This window comes from Cinclus cinclus, chromosome 5 (assembly GCF_963662255.1).
Source record: "Cinclus cinclus chromosome 5, bCinCin1.1, whole genome shotgun sequence".
Lineage (NCBI taxonomy): Eukaryota > Metazoa > Chordata > Aves > Passeriformes > Cinclidae > Cinclus > Cinclus cinclus.
In genome coordinates, this window is record NC_085050.1 from 59,340,514 (window position 1) to 59,360,467 (window position 19,954).

Genomic DNA, 19,954 nt, shown 5'->3' on the forward strand with positions numbered 1-19,954 from the left:
AGTTTAGCAATGTGGCTGTCACTTTTTCTGTTTAACTGAGAAACATCTGTCTACACCTTTGCATCATTTTACTATAGAAAATGAGTCCCAGTGCATTCTTGTAAAATCAAACAAATTGTTTTTGAGGGGTTGGCTGGTATTGGAAAAAATTAGCATCAACTGAGGTATTGGAGAGAGAGTAAAGTGCAAAGCAGATGAGTAGAAGAAGATTTCTGTCCTGTGCAGAACTTCTTTAAGCCGTCTGGGTCTCCCTCTCCACAGACTGAATAGAGAGGCAGGTGCACGTGTTGTTCTTCCAAGCTGATGTAGTGACAATTACCTGCATGTAAAAAAAAAAGAAGTGCAAATCACTGGATTTCAAGTTAAAAAAAAAATGGTAACAAGTGTTGACCCAAAGAGAAGAATCTGTGTGTTGTTCTGTGGTGGTCATGGTTTTAGAACTGCGCAATGTCCTGAAGTTGTGTGAGAGAGTTTTTCCCTTTGCAGGCTGTAGGACCTGGAAGAATAGTGAGAAGAGAAGGAAAGATAGCGACTATAAAGATGTTATGAAGGATCTGAGGATTCTCAGAGAACACAAGCAGAAATGTCAGGAGGTTACATGGGGGGTTTGTATTTTGTTTCCCTTAACTACTGGTGTTCAGATATTGATCAGTGGAATAAAGTTATTGAGCAGCTGGGAACACCCTGTCCGGAATTCATGAAGAAGCTGCAGCCGACAGTACGGAATTATGTTGAGAACAGACCCAAGTATGCTGGCCTCACTTTCCCCAAACTTTTTCCAGACTCTCTCTTCCCAGCGGACTCAGAACACAACAAACTCAAAGGTATGTCTGACAAAGGGATGTGGTCCATGTGCAACAGCTGCAGGGAATGAAGGCTTTTCCAACTTTTCTTCCCTCTAGTTGCACTCCATTTAATGCAGTTAGTTGCAGACCAGTGACTGCATGGGTTTTGTTCAGCTGAGAGGCAGGCTTTGGAAATGGCTTTTGGAGATCCTGGTGCTTGGGCAGCCAAGGGAACAAAATCACTGATGCATTGAGAATATTCCCATGGTGTTCCATGTGACGATCCTGTGCCACAAGGATTTGAGGTATTCCTTTACTTATTCTGAAACTTGTAACACAGAAGAACAGTGGAACTTCCATTGGGTATTTTTAGGTGAAAAATACCAGTTCAGCCAAAGGCCTACCTCATAGCTCTACCTTTACTAGAATATACAAATGTATTATCAACATCAGCCAAAATGAAGCAGCCGAGGTTTAATGTCCACTGAGGTTGATTTCTTCTTTTGAAAAAATCCTGTGGGTCACTTGAGATATGTGAAGTAGAAAACTAACTTAATTACAGTGTGGCTAGATATCCCCCTGTAGAGAAAAAATTGCCGTGATTTTAATCATATATTGCAGTCCTTTTTCACTTGAACGGGGCATTGACCTTCAATGGGAAAGTGATTATTTGCATGTTTAGTCCACAGCCCTGGAGCCCCTGCAGACCTGTGCTGTGTGTTGGCCCTGCACCACTCCAGTCCTTGGAGCCTGCTCACCACAGTGGCATCTAATGGTTTTCAATTGCTTGCAATTTGCATGTCATTACACGACCCAGAATTTTCTTCCAGTTAAAAACTGCTTCATAGCCAAGCTGCTCTCCTGGCTCAGGGAGTAAAAGGAAAGGTCGAGCAGATGCTTTCGGATACACAGAATGTTATACTCCTACCACGACACAACTGAATATTGGAATTTTCCTGCATTTGCAGCTAATGAATATAGAAATGACTGTCAAACAGTGTGTTGTCTTTTGGATACAGAAAGCATGTACATTTGAGCATCCTGAATGCCAGTTTTTAAGATATAGCCATGAAGCAGGAAACAGTGCATTCAGAAACCCCTACTTGTGCAGCATTGTATCATCCCATGCCCTGCCTAAATATTTCACCATAAACTAATGTTAATGGTTTAATTAGATACCCATGTATGATGAGATACCTATATAATAATATTTTATTATGTATAATAGCATTTTTGCACTTATTTTTCTTTGGATCTTCTTTCCTTTCATTGTCTTTTTCACTTACACATCAAATAATTGTGTGCATCCGAGATCTTAGAACACTACATGGTTAATAATAATAATGGAAATATATATTGTTATAATTTTTTGTGTGGGTTGAGATGGTATTATATTTTTACAAACTCCAACTAGGAAAAATCCATTTGGGTAATACAAAGCTGAATTTTTGGCTTTGTTGTGGCCCCGTTTGCCTGATAGGCACAATGGAAAATATTATGAGGTAAAAATAAATCAATGCTGCAATGTAAAATTCAATGTGCGTGCATATATATATATGTGTGTGTGTGTGTGTGTGTGTGTGTGTGTGTGTGTGTGTGTATATTTATATATATATATATGTACATGTAGTGGAGGATTATGTGCCCCACTGATTTAAACTTCATTAAGTAGGACAAACAAGACTCAAGCAGTTCCAAAACACTTCCATATCACTATGGTGCCAAGGCTAGAGATTTGAAATTATTGCTTCCAAGGGGATGCCTTAAGATTAGCTTAGTCTCTATGCCTCATTAAAGTGTTTAACGCCTCACAGCAGGTTAGGTGAAAATCTCTAAAACATCCAGAGAAGTGTGGATGTTTTTCTGAGCCAGTCTAAGAGTGCCTGTAAGTTTCAGGCTTTGATTCAGTGATGCCATGATTTTAGACTTCTTTATGTGAACTTTTGTGCTCTGATCCTGGTAACAATAATCAGATTATTTAATCAGATTAAGATTAATCAGATTAATCAAGCATATTTTTCTTGGATATATTATTCAGCCCGCTGCGTGGAATCTGCACACATGTAAAATGTCACTAAAGCTATTTTGGGAACTTATGGTGTCAGCCCTGGTTTTGCCACCTTTCTAATGAATCTGATGATTACTGAGGAGCTCTTGCAATGAGGAGGCAAGGGAGCAGAAGTACATACACAACCAACCTCTGAAGGGGCTATGCCACTGCTACTTTCGTACCCCTACTAACCCACCCTGGAGGCAGTGGTTGTTTTGTGCTAACGCTGTGTTTCTCTGTTTTCCTTGTTCCAGCCAGTCAAGCCAGGGACCTCTTATCAAAGATGCTGGTCATTGATCCAGCCAAGAGGATATCAGTAGATGAAGCATTACAGCATCCATACATTAATGTCTGGTACGACCCAGCAGAGGTGGAGGCGGTAAGTGAGGCAGCGCTCCTTCCTTCAGAATGCCAAACACAGATGTGATTCAGGGATTCCTGCTGCTTTACAGCAGCACCATAATGAGCATGCTGTAAAGAGACAATGCTGGGATGCTGGTGGTCGGGGGATTGATGTGAAATGAGATCTGCAGGGACAGGATATCTCTCTTTATTAGATTAACTGGTAATAGATGGAAGGAACAAAAAAACTTCAAGTATATGAGGCCATTTTCTGCTTTCTTCTAGAAAGGGTGTTGATTCCACTAGCTCACCTTTTTAGCTATAGAACTCAATCTGGCAAAATATACAATCTTTCTTTACAAACCTTTCCCTGTAGAAGACAGCAAACATCACTTTTTACATTTGTGTTCCAGGATACATGTAGAGAGGAGGAGAATTTAGAAAAAAAATGGTTGGGATTCTGAAAAGAAAATGTAAAACTTTTTTTAAAAGTCCTGAAATCAGAATTCAGAAAAATCTTAGCAGGACATAAATACTTCCATAAAATGAAGCTCAGGTATTTTCCTGGGCTATGATTCAATGTACAGTATCATGTACACTGTGTGCAAACAGAAATGTTTTTTTTCTTATAATCCTGTCATGCTGTAGACACCTCTCTGTAAGCCTTGGTGAGACTGGTGTTAACAGGGATGAGTGCAATCTGTCAGCACTTCAGTGACATGGTATCAGAGGTATGGTATAAAGGGTAAAGGTATAAATTCAGAGAGGTGTCTGTAATACTCTGTGGGAAATGTGTGGAAACAGTTCTAGAAATCTTATTTAGCCATCATAGGAAATGAAGACCCTGTGAAATTTAATCACTGCTGTTTAGTGTTCTGAAAGTGCAGTAAACTTCAAAAGTAAATGATGTGTTCAAACCCCCATCAAATTTCCCGTGCATGTGATTTTTCCAGAGGATGTTATTTAGGAGTGCTTTATAGGGCTTCATTTTGCCAGTCTCATTTTCAGAGGGAAAGTTAAATTGGAAGTCTTTTTTTTTTTTTCCCCGCAATGAACAGTTTATTAAACTGTAAATATCCATCTGTTCACTCTGACACACCTTCAGTGGTCAGCTGTAAATAATTTTCTAATTGTTTTCTGGAGAAAAATTAGAAAAAAAATATTTGTGGGATATTGATGGTTTTCTGCTCTTGCTCAGAAGAGTGCTCTCCAGCAAGTACTCCACTGAGATATCTGCCCTGTTACAGTTGCAGAAGAATTAGGATCAAATTCAGTAAATATTTCCTATTGCTATGCATTAAGCATGCCATGGGCAATGGGGAAGTGACTCATCTCATATATTTTAGTTAGATCTTCCCAAGTTTATAGCAGGTGTGAGACTTAGAAGACATCTAAAAACATCCAACAGATTAGCTGTTTGAGAGGTAGATACTTTTGCTCATTCACTTAATAATCTGACTCTGTGAATTTGACTATACTGAACAAAACCAGAGAAGTTATAATAGGGTGCAACTGAACAATGAAGTAGTATTTGAATGACATTTCAAAGCCTAAAAATGGCCATAGGGCTCGTTTGTGTTGGTTTTGCAGCATGGTGAGGCTCTATGAGACAACCCTGCTTTTTCACAGACTGCCCTGCAAATGTGCAGCCAGGGAACCTGACAAAAAAGCAATGGGAAAATTAGTGACAGAATTGTGCTTGGTCACTTGCATAGCACTTAACTTCCCACTATTTTTCCTGGTTTCTCCACTGGGATTTAGAAGCCTGCAGTGTGTTGCATCTGCTCATGTTCACTGCACTCCTTTTTTTTTTTTCTTTTTGTAATACTTGAAAATCCTTGATAAGCACTTTTACACAGAAATCTTTCATCATGTAGGTTGGTTACTAAAGGTTTGGTAGTGGGATGTTTTGGGGTTTTTTAAGTTCTCCTCCCATATTGCAACGTGAGACAGATTTCCTCCCACTATCAATAGTTGTGTACAGTAGGGATAACAGAAATTAGGATATAGAGGTATTAAACAAGATGACATTTTCAGCCAGTATAGTACTGGGGAGGGGGGAATTAGGTAACTTCTGCTGTCAAGTTAGATTCCTCCTTCTCCCCAGTAAATGGCTTCATCAAAAGCAGCCAGGCATCTGTTGTACATCATCCGTTTAATTTGGAAGCAGGAGAGGACAGGTACCTGAAAGCATTTAATGTGACAGGAATTTTGAAGTGAGCTTTTGCAAGGTCATTAAACGTCAGCACGCACTGGAGTAGACAATGCAGCGCACTGAAGCCAGCTCAGGGAATAAGCAGAGAATTTGGTGTCAAAGTTTAACCTGGAGGTAACAACCCTCTGTGTCTGGCTCAGATTTACAGCATTATAAATGTGAGGGGAACAGATAAAACAGCCCTACCCAGTTAAAAAGCAGACTAGTGAGACAGTTACAGTCCCTTTTTATAAGTCTGTTATAAGTTTACGGTCTTTCAGAGACTGTGTGGGGGCAATAAAACTGTGATGTCTCGTTCTAATGAGCAAACACTGTGCACAAATGGGAAGTGCTAGGAATGCAATACCCTTTCCCCTGCAATGTGTCACAGCATTAAACTCTTCTGGGTGGCCCTAAATGCCAAGTGTGATTCCCTGACTCAGAGAGGAGGACGGGCTGTTATTAGATGTGGGACTTGCTATTCACCAACCACAGGAGGTTACTCAAACAGTGCTGTGGCTCTCCCACAGAACTGCTGCATGAGACAAACCACAGCCAAAGCCCTCAACAGCTCTGGAACAGCATCACACTCACAGCTAGAAGCAGGCACAGCAGTTTGAGCTTGCCTGTGGATTTTGGATTTACAGGGAATTCTGTCTGACATAGGTAGTTTGCCAGGTTCTTTTAAGCACATGTAGCTTGGTGCAGTATCTCTGATAAGAAAGTCACAGTGTTAGGTTCTCCACAGCATACACAACTGTTCTGAAAATATTTTGAATAGCATTACAGTTAAGATAATTTCTGTATTCAGACAATGACTAAAATATGTGTTTTTTAGAAAATAGGAGAATATGCAGCTAATGTATGGCTTGGGTTGCATGGAATTCCCAAGTGTTGAAATCTGTTATCAATCTTCACACCTAATTTAAATGTGAAATTTTAATGAAACAAGAGTTCACAGGGCAAAAGTATTATTAACTAATATTACACAGGAAATCTATTGTACAATCTGAATAGGAATTTACAGACCTCACTTCTCTGTTTTATTCTTTAGTTTAAGACTCTCCTGGAAGACTTATTTTTTTGCAGAAACTGTCTCAGATCCACGTTTAAACAAATATCTTTATTACTTTCATGTTAGGATATTTACCTATATAACAGCATTTGGAGTATTATATGAATAAATGGCACACACAATAGATTTTCTCCCTCAAATTGCTCTTGTTCTATTTTTAGGAAAGAAGAGGTTTCCAATATTTCTTGCCTGTACATGCAGACTATCCCATTTATTGTAGATAATCTCACTATCTCCCTGATGACATATTAGCTTCTCTATTTTCCTGTCTGAAAATGCTGTGCTTGAGACTGTTTTCAATTACCCAGATGCCTTTTTTTTCTTGAAGCTGCTCTACATTCCTACCCTTCATTGAGATGACTTGTGAGTAAATCCCAAATCTGGTATTTAATTTTTCATATCTGCACTAATGTTTGCAGGTCTCTGGGTTTTATTCCGAAATTATCAAATTGTGAATAAAATGGACTTCTACACATTGCTTTAGCACAGTTAAATTCTTCCTTTTTGTTATTGATATATTCAAATAAACCGTTCATGTCATATTGGATTCCATTTTGGAAACTTTTGAATGCATGTGTGATCTCATATTGATTTCTACTTGGGAAAACTTGTTCCATTTCATGGCAACAAATCTAGTAGCAAATTTTTTTGTAGATTATTATGTGATATTCTCTATTAACCGGTTTCAAAATTTGTCTTGAACTTTCCTGTTTCCAGTTTTCTTGAACTGCAATTTTTGTTTGTTATCTGATTTGAGCCACCCATTAGAAGAGAGATTTCTCTGAAACAGAAAGATCAGGTGTTAAAAATAGTCCTTTCAAACATTCCTCTATGTTGGCAGTATTTTACAGCAGCAATAGATTTTGTGGGGTTTTAGTCACTGTAACTCCCATGGCTTTCATTCCTGGTTTTATTTTCATAGGATCTGTATTTCACTGGGGTATTTCTGCATCTAGGACCATCCACAGTGGGCTGACTTGGGAATTACCATTCATTATGCTGTGCATGCCAATCTGTGTGTTACCTTATATTAATGTGATGCTGTTTCCAGTGTTGCTTATGAAAACAACTTGGTTTATGGTTCTCAGTCTGAGGTCCAGGACAGAAATTTCTGCTGTATTGCCTTAGCCCCATATCAACTATCTATCACCAACTGTTACATATTAATTTTTAAAATTAATTTTAAGGTTCATAGTTTATCAGAATAAAAAAAAAAGAAAATCTCTTGCCTCTTACTTTACCTGTGAGTGCTAAGCATCCATTGTGATGGAGAAGAACTTTGGAGAGCTCTGTGGCCTTGGCAAGCACACTTCAAAGAAGGTGTCACCTTCACTACATGACAAAAGCAAGGTTGTCAGGTTGTGTATCTTTTCTGCTTTTCTCTTGCTCAGCTCTGTATAGATGTTGTCTATAGAAAGTCTTCGATGAGCTGCCACATTTTGTAGCACTCAGTTACAGGGCTTGGTTTTCTCCTTAGAGATTGATGGGGTGCATCTGTTCTCTCACAAAAGACATGTGCAGCTCTGCTTTGTGCACAAGCACAGATATTTCCTCTAGTCAACCACGTCTATCCATTCATAGCTGATTGATTACGGAAGCTGAACACAGCTTCTACAAAAATCTTTGTTAGTGTCAGTTACGAGGAGTGGTTAGAGAAGAAAGAGGATGTTCTTTTCTTCTTTTTCCTTTTGGAACCAAACTTTATCTTTTTCCAGCTTGCTTGTTGAATCTTCAAGCTGTTCAGTCATCTGTGTGTAGCTGAGTAATCTCAACTCCTGCTGCATGGCGTCTTTAAGGTCAGAAACAGCTCAGTCTGCAAATTCACTGATGCACATCATGTGTGGAGTTTTCCAGAAGTCTCTGCAGAAGCTCCAAGGAACAAATGGGCCCAGAGTCATCTCTTCTTCCATATCTATAGCTGACATCATCCCTAGCCCACTGTGGAATCCCTTGGCAATACAGGGTGAAATCCCAAGCTCTTTGTAGATAAAGAGTTGCCAGACCTCTGGTGAGAGCACACTGGTGTACTTGGGCTTGCACTGCAAAAATAAATATATGAATGGTGTCAGTAACACAATTTAGGTTGTAGCAAAGCACCAAGGAATTTTTATATTCACTTGTTATAAGGATCTAAGCTATTTAACAAAACGTTTAACCTCACACCATTAATTTTTGCACCCTCCAGTCCCTCTTTTATCTACATTATCTTGCTAATTCCATCGCTGCCTTGTTGTGCTGCTCCACAACTACTGCCTCAGACCCTGCAGTTCTGGGAACAATGCAGACTCTCTGCCAAGCCCTCTAAAAACAGCTCATTCCAAGGTCTCCACTGTGCTGGCACTGGCTCTGCAGAGGCAGGGACAGAGATGGCAGGATTCCCTCGAGTGTGAGCTTCAGCCCCCTCCCTTTGCTTTCTAGCAGTGGCATACAAACCAATCTGTGTTGCATTGGGAAAGTGGGAATACATTGGTTTCAACATATGTTTTGCTTTTTTCTCTAGTGAAAAGCTTCCCCTCTCTGGATATTGGAATTGTATTCAACAAATACAGCAGTTTCCTGCTGTTTATCTAACCACAAAAACCCCAAGGTCTTTGTGTATTTTGCTTTTCTGTTTGTTTTTAGATTAGTCTTGCTTATTTGTTTGTTTGGTTTGTGTTCTCTTGTTGTTTTGTTGTTTTTTTTCTCCCAGAAAGAGGCCCATATGGATATTTCCTGTTGGGGTTTTTTTGGTAATTTTTGTTATGCCCAATGAATGTTACATTTCATGCAAAAGTATTTTGAAAATCAATTTGTAAAATGGAAGAGCCAAGACCCATTGAAAAAACAGGGGGTTTTTTTAGTATCTACATGAAATATGTAATTCATTCTTTTGTTTCCGCATCTGAAAATATATTCTACTCTTTGTTATTGTTGCCAATACAACTGCTTGCAAATTAATCTGTTTTGGGGAGAAAATGGCTGCCTTAAACTGAAGCTAGATGCTGCCACCCATAGGATTGATCCACACCCTGCCTTGATTTAATGCTACTTGAACTCTATACTTTTTCCGAGACTTGCGGAATCACAGAATCCACTGGCTTGGAAAAGACCTTGGAGATCATCATGTCCAACCTGTGACCTAACACCACATTACCAACTAAACCATCCACATTTTCATAGCTGTTGTTGTTCTTGTTTGTCTTGTTAGTTATACTAGTAAAGAACTGTTATTCCTATCCCCATATCTTTGCCTGAGAGCTCCCTTAATTACAAAATCATAATAATCTGTAGGAAGGAAGGATCACATTTTTCAGTCCAAAGGGAAGCTTCTGCTTTCCTTAGCAAACACCCATCTTTCAAACCAGGACACACATCCAGTCTTTTAATTTTCAAAACACCTAAACAAAATAAACTATGTAACTCTCAGTTGGCTTGTGCAGTATGAAGGATTTATAAGAATGCCTATAATACTGCAGCTGCATCCGCATGGGAAGTTATTGGTTATGAACTCAGTCATTTCCTAAGGTGTTTGATTTAGGCAGCAAAGTCAATTTTAGGCAAAGCTTTGCACCAAGGCTAAAATCAGGTGCCCAGGAGGACATGGGTATGGTGACTTCTCGGATTGTTATGTTGCTTTGACAATACTTGTATATTATCTTTAAAAACCTCCCATCCTCCCTTTAATTTTAGAAATTGTTTTTCTAAAAAGCCACAAAACAAACAAGTTAGCAGAAAAGGGTTGGTCAGCCTAGAGGGGATTGCAATCTATTGATAACAATGGTGTATTAAGCTTTGTGGTTTTCATAAGAATTAATGATAATTGTGGGAAAATAAATTCTCAAAATAGTTTTGGTATTCTCAGTTCACCTCTGTGCCTTGAATCAATGAAAAGGTGAGGACTCAGGGAATTTTGATGGGAAAGCTTCACTTCTCCCAGTGTGAAGTGCTAGCCTGGCCTCTCAGCAGAGCTCCATTCTGCTATGCTCTGCACAGGCTTAACAGAGGTTACAGACTCTGCCTCTGTGAAAAGCATGGATTTGTTCATGCTACTGTCCTGCTGAATAATTGTTATCCTTGGCTCCCTCATGCCTGCCCAGAGCCATGTTTCATAGCTGTGGGTTCTGCTAACTCACAAGTAAAAAGTCTGCAATGTAAGCACTGGCAGAGCAGTAGAATGCTGTGCAGGTGCAGCTTCTGGCATCCTGCAGTGTGTGAAGGACAGTTTGGATGCTCTCCCTTGTTTCACTCCATAGAAAAATAGGAGCTCGACAATGACTGAGATTATTCTGGGCTCTCACTTTGGAAATGCCTTTGTTTCCAGAGTGTATTAATCTATGCAATGATTACTGCTGATTTTCTTGTTTCTTGTTAGCCAATTACCCCAGTTTAGTAAATTAGAAGAGGAATACTCCAAAGATTCTGTGGTTGTGTGAATTGAGAACAGGTATGTGCATCTGATCACTTGTTCCTTTTGATTCTACAATGTGTGTTTGGGAATGTTAGTGAAGGAATCTGTCCTTTTACTTCCATCTGGGGGAGAAATACAAGTTTTTCCATGGAATGTGTAAAAAGAGTGTTAATACTTGGTAAAAGTAATTTTACCCCCACCTATGCTTTTTGTAGGCTTCTCCCCAAAGCTTTTAGAAAGCTGTTTTCAGGATATTGTTGTCCAGTTTGGTTTGTCTGTTCTGTTTGTACCTGGCAGAGGAGAGGTGGTTCTCTCACTATGATTCAACTGCAGTTCAGCCAAACTCCTCCCCTGCTGCTCCTGGAAATTCCTAGCCCCTCAATTTTCTTGGCTTGGCCGGCTTTCTCTGCTTTTCCCAGTAGGAAATGCATGCTCCACAGCTGGCTGAGGGGCTGAGCAGGAGCCCAGCAGGCTCAGCTGGAGGAGTGGAGCTCACTTATCACACCCCACAGGTCAGTGGTGAGGATTGCCTGTACTGTCGTAGCATCCAGCTCTCTAACAACAGAGTCAGCAGGAGCACAGAATCCCCAGAGGCTGTGATGGTCTTGGTGGCTCACTGGAAAGGAATGAGAAGGGTTGTTGTGCTGAATAAGAGAGCAGCTGTACTGGTCTGGGACTCAGACTCATACAGAGTTGTGTCTTACCTTGCTTGGGAAACTGTGCTGAGGTCTGGCACTTTAATTCATGACATGTGTTTCCTCAGCAGCTTCTCAGCTATTGGACTTGGAAACCCATTACTTCACCTAATTCCCTTATCTTCAGCCATGATACAAATGTCACTCTGGGGAAACTTCCCTTGTTTGCAGTGGACTTGTCCAGTTCAGCTATCATGTAATTTTCCTGGTCCATATCATGTCACTGAGCTATTACTTTTTCAGTTGTATTTGTAGCATGCAAATGGCTTAATGAACTGATGGAGTTAGAGTCCCAAGAGAAAACTACTAAATTCTTAGTGATTCAAGAAAACAACTTGGTAAATATGCATTTAATAGGAGGATGCTTTGAAGGGGACACAATAGCAAGTGCCCAAAATGGAAGTCAGAGGAAATACGCATGAGCAAGAAGAGTGTTGTGGATCTTGTTTCCATCTTCATTAGGTACTCTTACCTCAGATGCTGGAGCTTCTTGGTAGAAGGAAGGAGGGGAGAATCTTCTGCCTTCCTTGGCTGCTGTATTTAGCAGCCAGGATGAGGAATGGTAATGAACACATGGCTTAGTTCCCTAATGAAATCAGGTGTTCAGACTCCCTGAAACTCCAGGTGCCTTTCTCTCAGCACATTCCAGGATCTGCTGGTTCTCTGACATTCCCATCAACTAAAAGAAACACAACATTAAAAAAGAAAAAAAAAAAAGGAAAAAAAAAAAGAAATATTTCTGTCCGAAGTAAAGTTACTTAAAAATATGTATACTGGAAATTTTGATAATTTGGAATGTGGATTAGAAACTGTGGCAGAGAGACTTAGTTAAAAATTAGGGTTATTTTGGGAAGTCTGTAAAGTAGCAAATCCAAAGAGCAACTTAAAAATTAATTTGTTAATGTTACTACTAATTAATCAAGACTGGTGTTTGTTTGGTATTCTGACAGTACCTCTCTGCTGATACAAACAATTTGGGTGTGGAGCTTCTGGGCTCAGTACAAGCACAATGACATTGTTGATCTGGGTTTTATTTCACTGCAGCTATGCCTCCTTTTTGAGAAAGGAAAACAGAGAAGTATGTTGATTTCTTCTTCAAAAAGAGTTTGCTTCCAGAAGTGTTAATCTCCTTAATATTCAAATGTGCTTCAGATGTTTTTGCATGTACAGGATGGATTGCAAAGAGGGAGAGGAGAGATTATCTTTAATTAAGTAATTATTCCTAATTATTTGCAGTATAACAGACAATTGACTAAACAGCTGTGTTTCTTTCCTGCAGCCTCCTCCTCAGATATATGATAAACAGCTGGATGAAAGGGAACATACAATCGAGGAATGGAAAGGTAATTGCAGTTCATAATAACATGGGAAGGGGTATTTTAGTGGACAAATAGCAAAAACATAGCAAAAACATGAAAAATGTTATGAGAGCTATCATTATCTACATAGGTTTATGTTAACACAGGAGGTGTGGATGCCAGTTCTTCAATGAAATCTGAGGATATCATCTGGAGAACAGAATACTGTTCAGCAGAGAAATGCATCAGAATTCTAGCCAAAGTAAAAGGTGCTGTATTGTTGTGCTGCTTCTCTTCTAGATAGTGCAGCATTAAACAATTCTCCTGCTCTGGCTGAATCCCATTTATCTCAATTCAGCTCCCAATGGAAATGAGAGGAGGGGAGGGGAATGGAAGAGAGAGGTCTTAGGTGAGTAGAGCTGTCAGACTTGGGAATCCAAGGCAGGGCAGACTTAGGGAGCTCAGGGCTATAGCAGGGTGTGGTAGCTGTTGTGTTCCTGGTCACAGGCACTGGCCTCTGTCAGTAGCTGTCACAATTCTCTCTTCCAGAACTCATCTACAAAGAAGTAATGAATTCTGAAGAAAAGACTAAAAATGGCGTAGTAAAAGGACAGCCTTCTCCTTCAGGTACTCAGCCCCATTGAATAGCTCTGACGTGTTCTGTACTGGCAAAGAGAGGATGGACTTTGCTCAAGTGCTTAGGCTACACTTGCAGTTATGTAGGTCAATGAAGTTTCTGTGAGATCCAGTGCTTCTAATGGGTTGACCTTTATTAGTTGTGTCATGTTAATATAATACTTTAAAAACGGTCTTCCTGCTATTTGAGAGATAGTTATGCTGGTGTTGTCTGTGGTTACAGACTGTATTCCTGTGAGTGTGGAGGTTTCTCTCACACTAGTTATTTTCATACTGCTTATGGGTGGATAAGTGTACCGAAACTTTGCTGGTTGAAACAACCAAAACTGGTGATGTTAGCACACGTTAATCTGCTGGACACACAACACTGCACACCTGCCCCATGTAGGTGTCTGGTACTAATCTGGTAGTCTATCCTCTCAGAAGTCCAGTCACATTAGAGCAGCTGGCTGACAAGGTTTGTTGACACTTCAGTGAAAAGGGAAAGTTGTCTTCAGCCACTGGCCCTTAAAGTCCTGTCACAAAATATCACAAGAAATCACAACTAAATGTTTTCTGAGTAAAATTCCCATCAGCAGTCTTTTCACAGAAATGCAAACTGTATAGTACACAGAAATACATATTTGTGAAGGTACAGTTTCACTGGCAAATTTGAAATGCCCAGATTTTTGAGCACAGCATTCCAGCAGTATTTACAAGTAAAACTGCCTTTCCTCAAAGTACAGTCATTTAACTCAGTGTCCTCTGCTGGTTTTTTTGTTTGTTTGTTTGGTTGGTTTTTTTTTCTCCCTCATTTTTCACTTGCTGCTGAGCCAAGGTAATGTTAGAACAAGAATGCATCGCTGGTAACTGACAGGACAAGGGGAAACATGGCGATAATGGAGGGAGTTAATAAAGTGTTGCGTGGTGATGTTGGAGCACAAGCCCTGCACCTGGATTTTGACAGGGATGAAGTAATATATTGGAAACAATCCGCTGTGTTCTTGCCAAGTAGCAAACAAAGAACTGAACTTGCAGATTTAATTTACCGAACTACGGTGCCACCACTGAAAAGAAATCTGGGGCCCTAAAATTATCTCATGAATCTTCATTCTGAAATTTTTCTCCCTCACAGAATTGTGGTTGTAGGTTGATTTAAGAAACACTGTAGTTGCTTGTTTCAGGAATTAGCTACACGGAGATTTCTTTATCTATTTCATAATCTGTTTTTGCCATGTGGAAGGCTTTTATTGTTTATGTAAAACATTTTCAAACATACGAATATCTCATTTTTTACCTACTATTTCTTCTGCTCTCTCCCTTTGACTGTTTTTCAATTTTAGGCACCAACAAGTTCAGAAAATATTTAAAAACTGCTCTCAGACTAGGCTGTTTCATGAAACGGTAGATTTCCTGGTTTTCTCCACTTTGTGTGCCTGACTTAAATTTTCAGCAGAATGAAACAATGGAAGAAAGAGGTAAAACACCAGTTCTGAGCATAAGGAAAATGACAGAGACTCTACTCATTGGCTGGTGTTCTTGGCAAGAATTCAGAAAGCTGAGATTTAGTGCTCTATCAATAATCAGAGCAAGCAAGCTGGAGATTAGTTTCCATGATTACTTGATCACAGTTTTAGGGGAGGCTGCTGAAGCTGACAGCACCAGGGATTATAATTGCTCATTGATGGGGCCACTTAGAGTGCCTGTGTATCAGGGTGTCAATCTCTTTTGATGTGAAGAACTGGTTAGTACAACGTATCAGCTTGGAAACTCAAGTACTTGCCCTTTATGCTTATGTTCAATGAACAAAATCAGCAGTGTCAAAAATTGTTCCCAGCAGAGGCTACTTCTGCCGTTGCAAAAAAAGTGTTTCTGTTATTATCAAACAGCAGCATAAAAAAAAAAAGTTTAATACAAAGCTGTAGATTATTTAAACTTAAATTCTGTCCATGCTAACTTCCTCTCACACTCTCCCATAGCCTTCACTACCCAGCTGTAGTTTCATACATAACATTTTCAACTGTCTTGTCCTTTCTGAGTATGGAATATAGTAAATAGCACAGATCTTAGTGCAGCTTATTTTTAGCCTCCCCTTTCTAGGTGAAAATGGAGCTTTTATTCTTCCTTTCCTGGCTTTTACTTGCTGTCTGATTTGCCATCACCCAGGAACTACTGGAACTACCTTTACCAGCCCTCTTCTGTCATGTGCAGACTCTAAATTAAGCAGCTGGTGGACTTGCCAAGCACTGTGACACTCAATACCAAGAGTTGCTATTTACATAATTTATGAGAAGCTGAGCAGATCCCCAAAACAGATTCTGGGCTTTTTTGAAAACTGCAAAAGCTGTAGTTCTCCTTTCAGTTTTTTTACCCCCAGATCTGTACCACCTTACAGCTGAAGTTTCACAGGTATGTCCATTGGTGCTATTTAATAGCTCTACCCAGGAGCCCTCTGAGGAAAGAATCTCTTCTTTACATAAGCAAACAAGCTGATGTATGCTTTAAAGGAGAAGCTGTAAAGGCAATAGCAAAGCCAGGAACAGATCTCAGGAGCTGTTCCTCACCTGCTCTAACCTTTAGCACTTTTCCTCAATCCCGCAGCCAGTGAGAAGATCCTGCCAAACAAAAACTTCATAAATGGGGCTCAAAAGAGAAAAATCTCTTTTGAGTGCACCTCTGTCATATCTGCACTGTCTCACCTGGCACACATCCCTCCAGCAGCAAGCTGCTGTAGCACCAGGCAGGTGCTGAGCACAGCAAATGGAGCATTCCTTACTGACTGGGACAGTTTTGTTTGGGCTTCTGAGTGTTACTGCCCAGGTGCTGGTTTGTGCTGCCTGAGCTCTTTACCCCCTGTCTTTGGGGTTTAGGGTGGTTTAATTTGTTTTTGTGGATACTCTCTGAGTCTGGGTGCTTTGGGGCTGCAGCAGCAACTATGACATCTGTGTGTTGTGTCATGTGGAATTGTGCTGAAAGCTGGGAATAGCCATAAAAATGCAATTTCCAGAAACTTGTGGGCTGCACTGATACTTGCTGAGAAGAGCATAGCAGGGTTTATTGAATTTCAGTGGTGCTGAATCGGACAGAATGTAACAAAACCTTTACCCATAGAGTTTCTGCAGCTATTTCTTCAGTTACTTTGCCTAGCTGAGTGCACATTCATCAAAGAAAACTGCACAGCAATAGTTTGATCAAAACTTGATTGAATCTACTGGAATTCTTTCTATTTAATTCTTGGGATGGTTTCCATGACTTAATGGCAGGCTTCTGCCCAGCATGGTAACCATTTAGAAAGGTAAGATATTGTTTAGTCATTAATATAAATTAATTCAGTCATATTTTGACAACACATAAATGAACTTGTCTTGACTGATTAGTATTTTCACAAAATGCCACATGACTAGATAATATGTAAACATGAAGTAACAGTATTGTACTGGATGATAAGGTCCATGTGAATAACCCTTCGAAAAACACGTTTTCTGGCAGAGGATTGCAGTCTGCAGTCACCAGTCAGACTTCATTAAGATTGCTCTGTCTTTTTGTAGCACTTAAAAACTTAATTATTTTATTTTCCAAATGTATCAGGAAAGTAAATTAATTTAAGGTTGGTTCTGATGCCATAATATACTACTAGAACAGCAGAAAGCAGTGTCCATCTGGAGCTCTAAATGTGAGCACATCTGTCTCTGTTTTGTGCATATTTACAGTGGATGTGTATAAAGGGAAGAAAAAGCTGAGGAATATAGAATAGTGATTGGATACGTGGTAAGGTGGCTTGTCTTCTCAAAGTAATGTTTTCATTGCAAACGGAAAGTGACAAAAATATTTTCCTTTTGCCCACAGCAGCATATGTTTTGCCTAGGTTGCAGAGATAACTTTTAATCTCTGTATTAGGAATATATGAGTTGTGTAGTTTTACTAGATAATAGATGTTAGTTTCTAGCCTTTTGATGAAAATGAAAGTCTGTAAAAGTTGGCTGAGCACACTTTTCAGACATAAGTATGAAATGACGTCTATCTGCAGAACAAAGACCTGTGTCACCTGCATAGCTGTAGTTTCCAGTTATGCAAGATCATACAAAATTACACATTTTATTGTCATGAATATTTAATGGAATTAATGTATCCCTCTCAAACTGAAGACAGTGATGATTTTGGTATAGAGAGCACAAAAAAAAGAAAAAGTCACCTGAAGGTCAGTGGAAAAAGAAAAACCAAACAGATTTTTGCTACTCTGAGAACTTTAGTTTGAGCTGAGGTTAATAAGCAGTAACAGCTGAGCAGTCATAGGTGTAAAATAAATACATTCTTTACATGGCTTTGTATTTGTCATTCAGTTGTCTGAATTTATCAGACAGATAACTTCTGATATTATTCAGGGTTGTGATGAATGTTCAGTTGCATTAATGATAAACTCAGGAAGGTTAATTCTTCATTTCATAAAGTCAAAGTTATTTTTGTGTAATATTTGGTACCATCCTCATTTTAGAGAGGCGAGGTAAACTTGGATGTACAAAAATACAGTCACAGCTGAAATCCTGGGTTTAGTCACCTAATCCTTAGCAAAGAGAAAGCAACCACTTCTGCATTTCCACTGGGTGATTTAATCCCACCCACTCTATTAAACTGCCACTAAGAAAACTGGAGTTTTATGAGAAGAATATGGAGGAATAGGTGGGGTCTGGTTTTGTTTTGATCACACATTGCATGATCCTGGCATGCCTCTGTCTGTTGGGTGTTTCGGAACTCCAAGCAGGCTAGAATGAAGCAGGGTGTCAAACACCATATGAGCTGTAAACTTTCCAAAGCAGACTGGTGAGGGACAGAATTTCCTGGTAAGATATTTAATATTATCCAATGTCTAAAGTTTGTATGTCCCATTCTCTGCTGAGGTTTGCCACTGTATAAAATAGTCTGTGTACCACCAGCTAAGCCCCCTTTGCTTTTTAACACGTGACACCTTCTGGGGTTTCGGGTTTAATCACGTTGGTGCTCGTTTCCGTAGCACAGGTGCAGCAGTGAACAGCAGTGAGAGCCTCCCTCCATCCTCATCTGTCAACGACATCTCATCCATGTCCACGGATCAAACCCTGGCGTCTGACACGGACAGCAGCCTGGAAGCTTCTGCGGGACCCCTCGGTTGTTGCAGGTGACTAGCCGCCTGCCTGCGAAACCCAGCGTTCTTCAGAGGATGATGGAACCTAGGAGGAAAAAAATATGGGAGCTAAGAGATGAAAAGAAAGAGAAATAAAATACAAAGATTTAAGCAAAACAAACAAACAAACAAAAAAAATCTTTTCAGCCTGCTTCTCCTACAGAGTTATGTAATGCAGCTAAGCTCAAGTGTGTATTTAACTTATAGTTGCTCTGCTTTGGTCTTCTTCCAGTGATGCTTACTGGGGGGGGAAAGGAAAAAAGGAACTGAAAAAATCCTTTTTTTACCCCCCCTCCCCACAAGATGTTAAACGAATGGCTGCAAAACCAGCAACCTGCAACTGTCTTTTTCACACTGGCATGACAAGGTGTGCAGTATCCACGCTCCACCCTACGAGTGTGTGTCTGCCTTCACTCTCTGTTCTGCCATCTGCCCAGTGAGGCAGGCAGGGTTCTCCATGCATTTTTCCTCACACACAAACAGCACATACACACACACACACACACAGACACGTGCCAACAGAATCCTGGCAGTGCATGCAGCTGTGTGCCTGCACATCTGCACAGGCACTTAGTGTGCATTCCACAACTATAAATAGCCCATTCCAGGCGAACTGCTTAACTACATATGGGATCTTACAGTACATATTCTATCTGTTTGCTCGTTGATGAGGTTGCATATACTGGATGAGGACTTGTGGAAGTGTAAATAACCACAAAGAACTGTGGCTCCCTCAGACACTTGAAGATGTAGCACCAAATTTCTGCTGAGAGTTGTATATATATTTTGGAATAATTACCAGTTTTATTGAAAGAAGAAGCCACAAAGCTTCATAGAAAAAAATGCTAGTTTGTGAATGTTAAGACTTGTTGTTCTGATTTTTAGAGCAGATATGCCAAGATAAGACTGGGTTAGAAGGAAGCACATGTATCTTTGCAAGCTACAGGGAACAAAAATGAAGGGGTTTCATGCATGTCTAAGCCCAGAAAGGTATCAGTAAGCAACTTTTTCTGTCAATATTAAGTGACTTATCATCTTAGGTCATAGATAGGCTCGCTATTTTGAAGTACATGTATGTTTGTAAATTAGAGGGTATGACAGGATTGAGGATTGAGCAGACTATGATCAAAAGGACATGCACCAACTTGGTTTTTTTATGTCTAGATCTTTATTAGGTTAGCTAGAGAAAGGATATTTGCAGCCCACTCCCTCTTAGTGTGTGTTTGCAGCTTAGAGGTTGTTTTCCCTTTTCACCATTCCCTTGCAGGCACTTCTGCTACTCAGAGAACAGACATTTGCTGGGTGCTTTTGGCTGTTCATTTCCTCGTGACAGATCATTGGACTCCCCAGGAAGT

General features: G+C 39.9%; 1 protein-coding gene across 5 annotated transcripts in view; it reads left to right on the forward strand.

Moving 5' to 3' along the window:
- Window positions 1-18,733, forward strand: part of MAPK10 (mitogen-activated protein kinase 10) — a 73,118-nt gene extending 54,385 nt beyond the window's left edge. For 3 of the 5 annotated variants that reach the window (XM_062493860.1, XM_062493861.1, XM_062493862.1), the window contains exons 8-12: window positions 642-824; window positions 3,090-3,214; window positions 12,808-12,871; window positions 13,376-13,453; window positions 18,455-18,733. In XM_062493860.1, coding sequence (XP_062349844.1) covers window positions 642-824; window positions 3,090-3,214; window positions 12,808-12,871; window positions 13,376-13,453; window positions 18,455-18,597 — 593 coding nt within the window. In that variant the 3' untranslated portion in view covers window positions 18,598-18,733. The remainder of the gene's footprint in view (window positions 1-641; window positions 825-3,089; window positions 3,215-12,807; window positions 12,872-13,375; window positions 13,454-18,454) is intronic. The other 2 variants (XM_062493863.1, XM_062493865.1) reach the window with 2 other exon arrangements.
- Window positions 18,734-19,954: the final 1,221 nt, after the last annotated feature.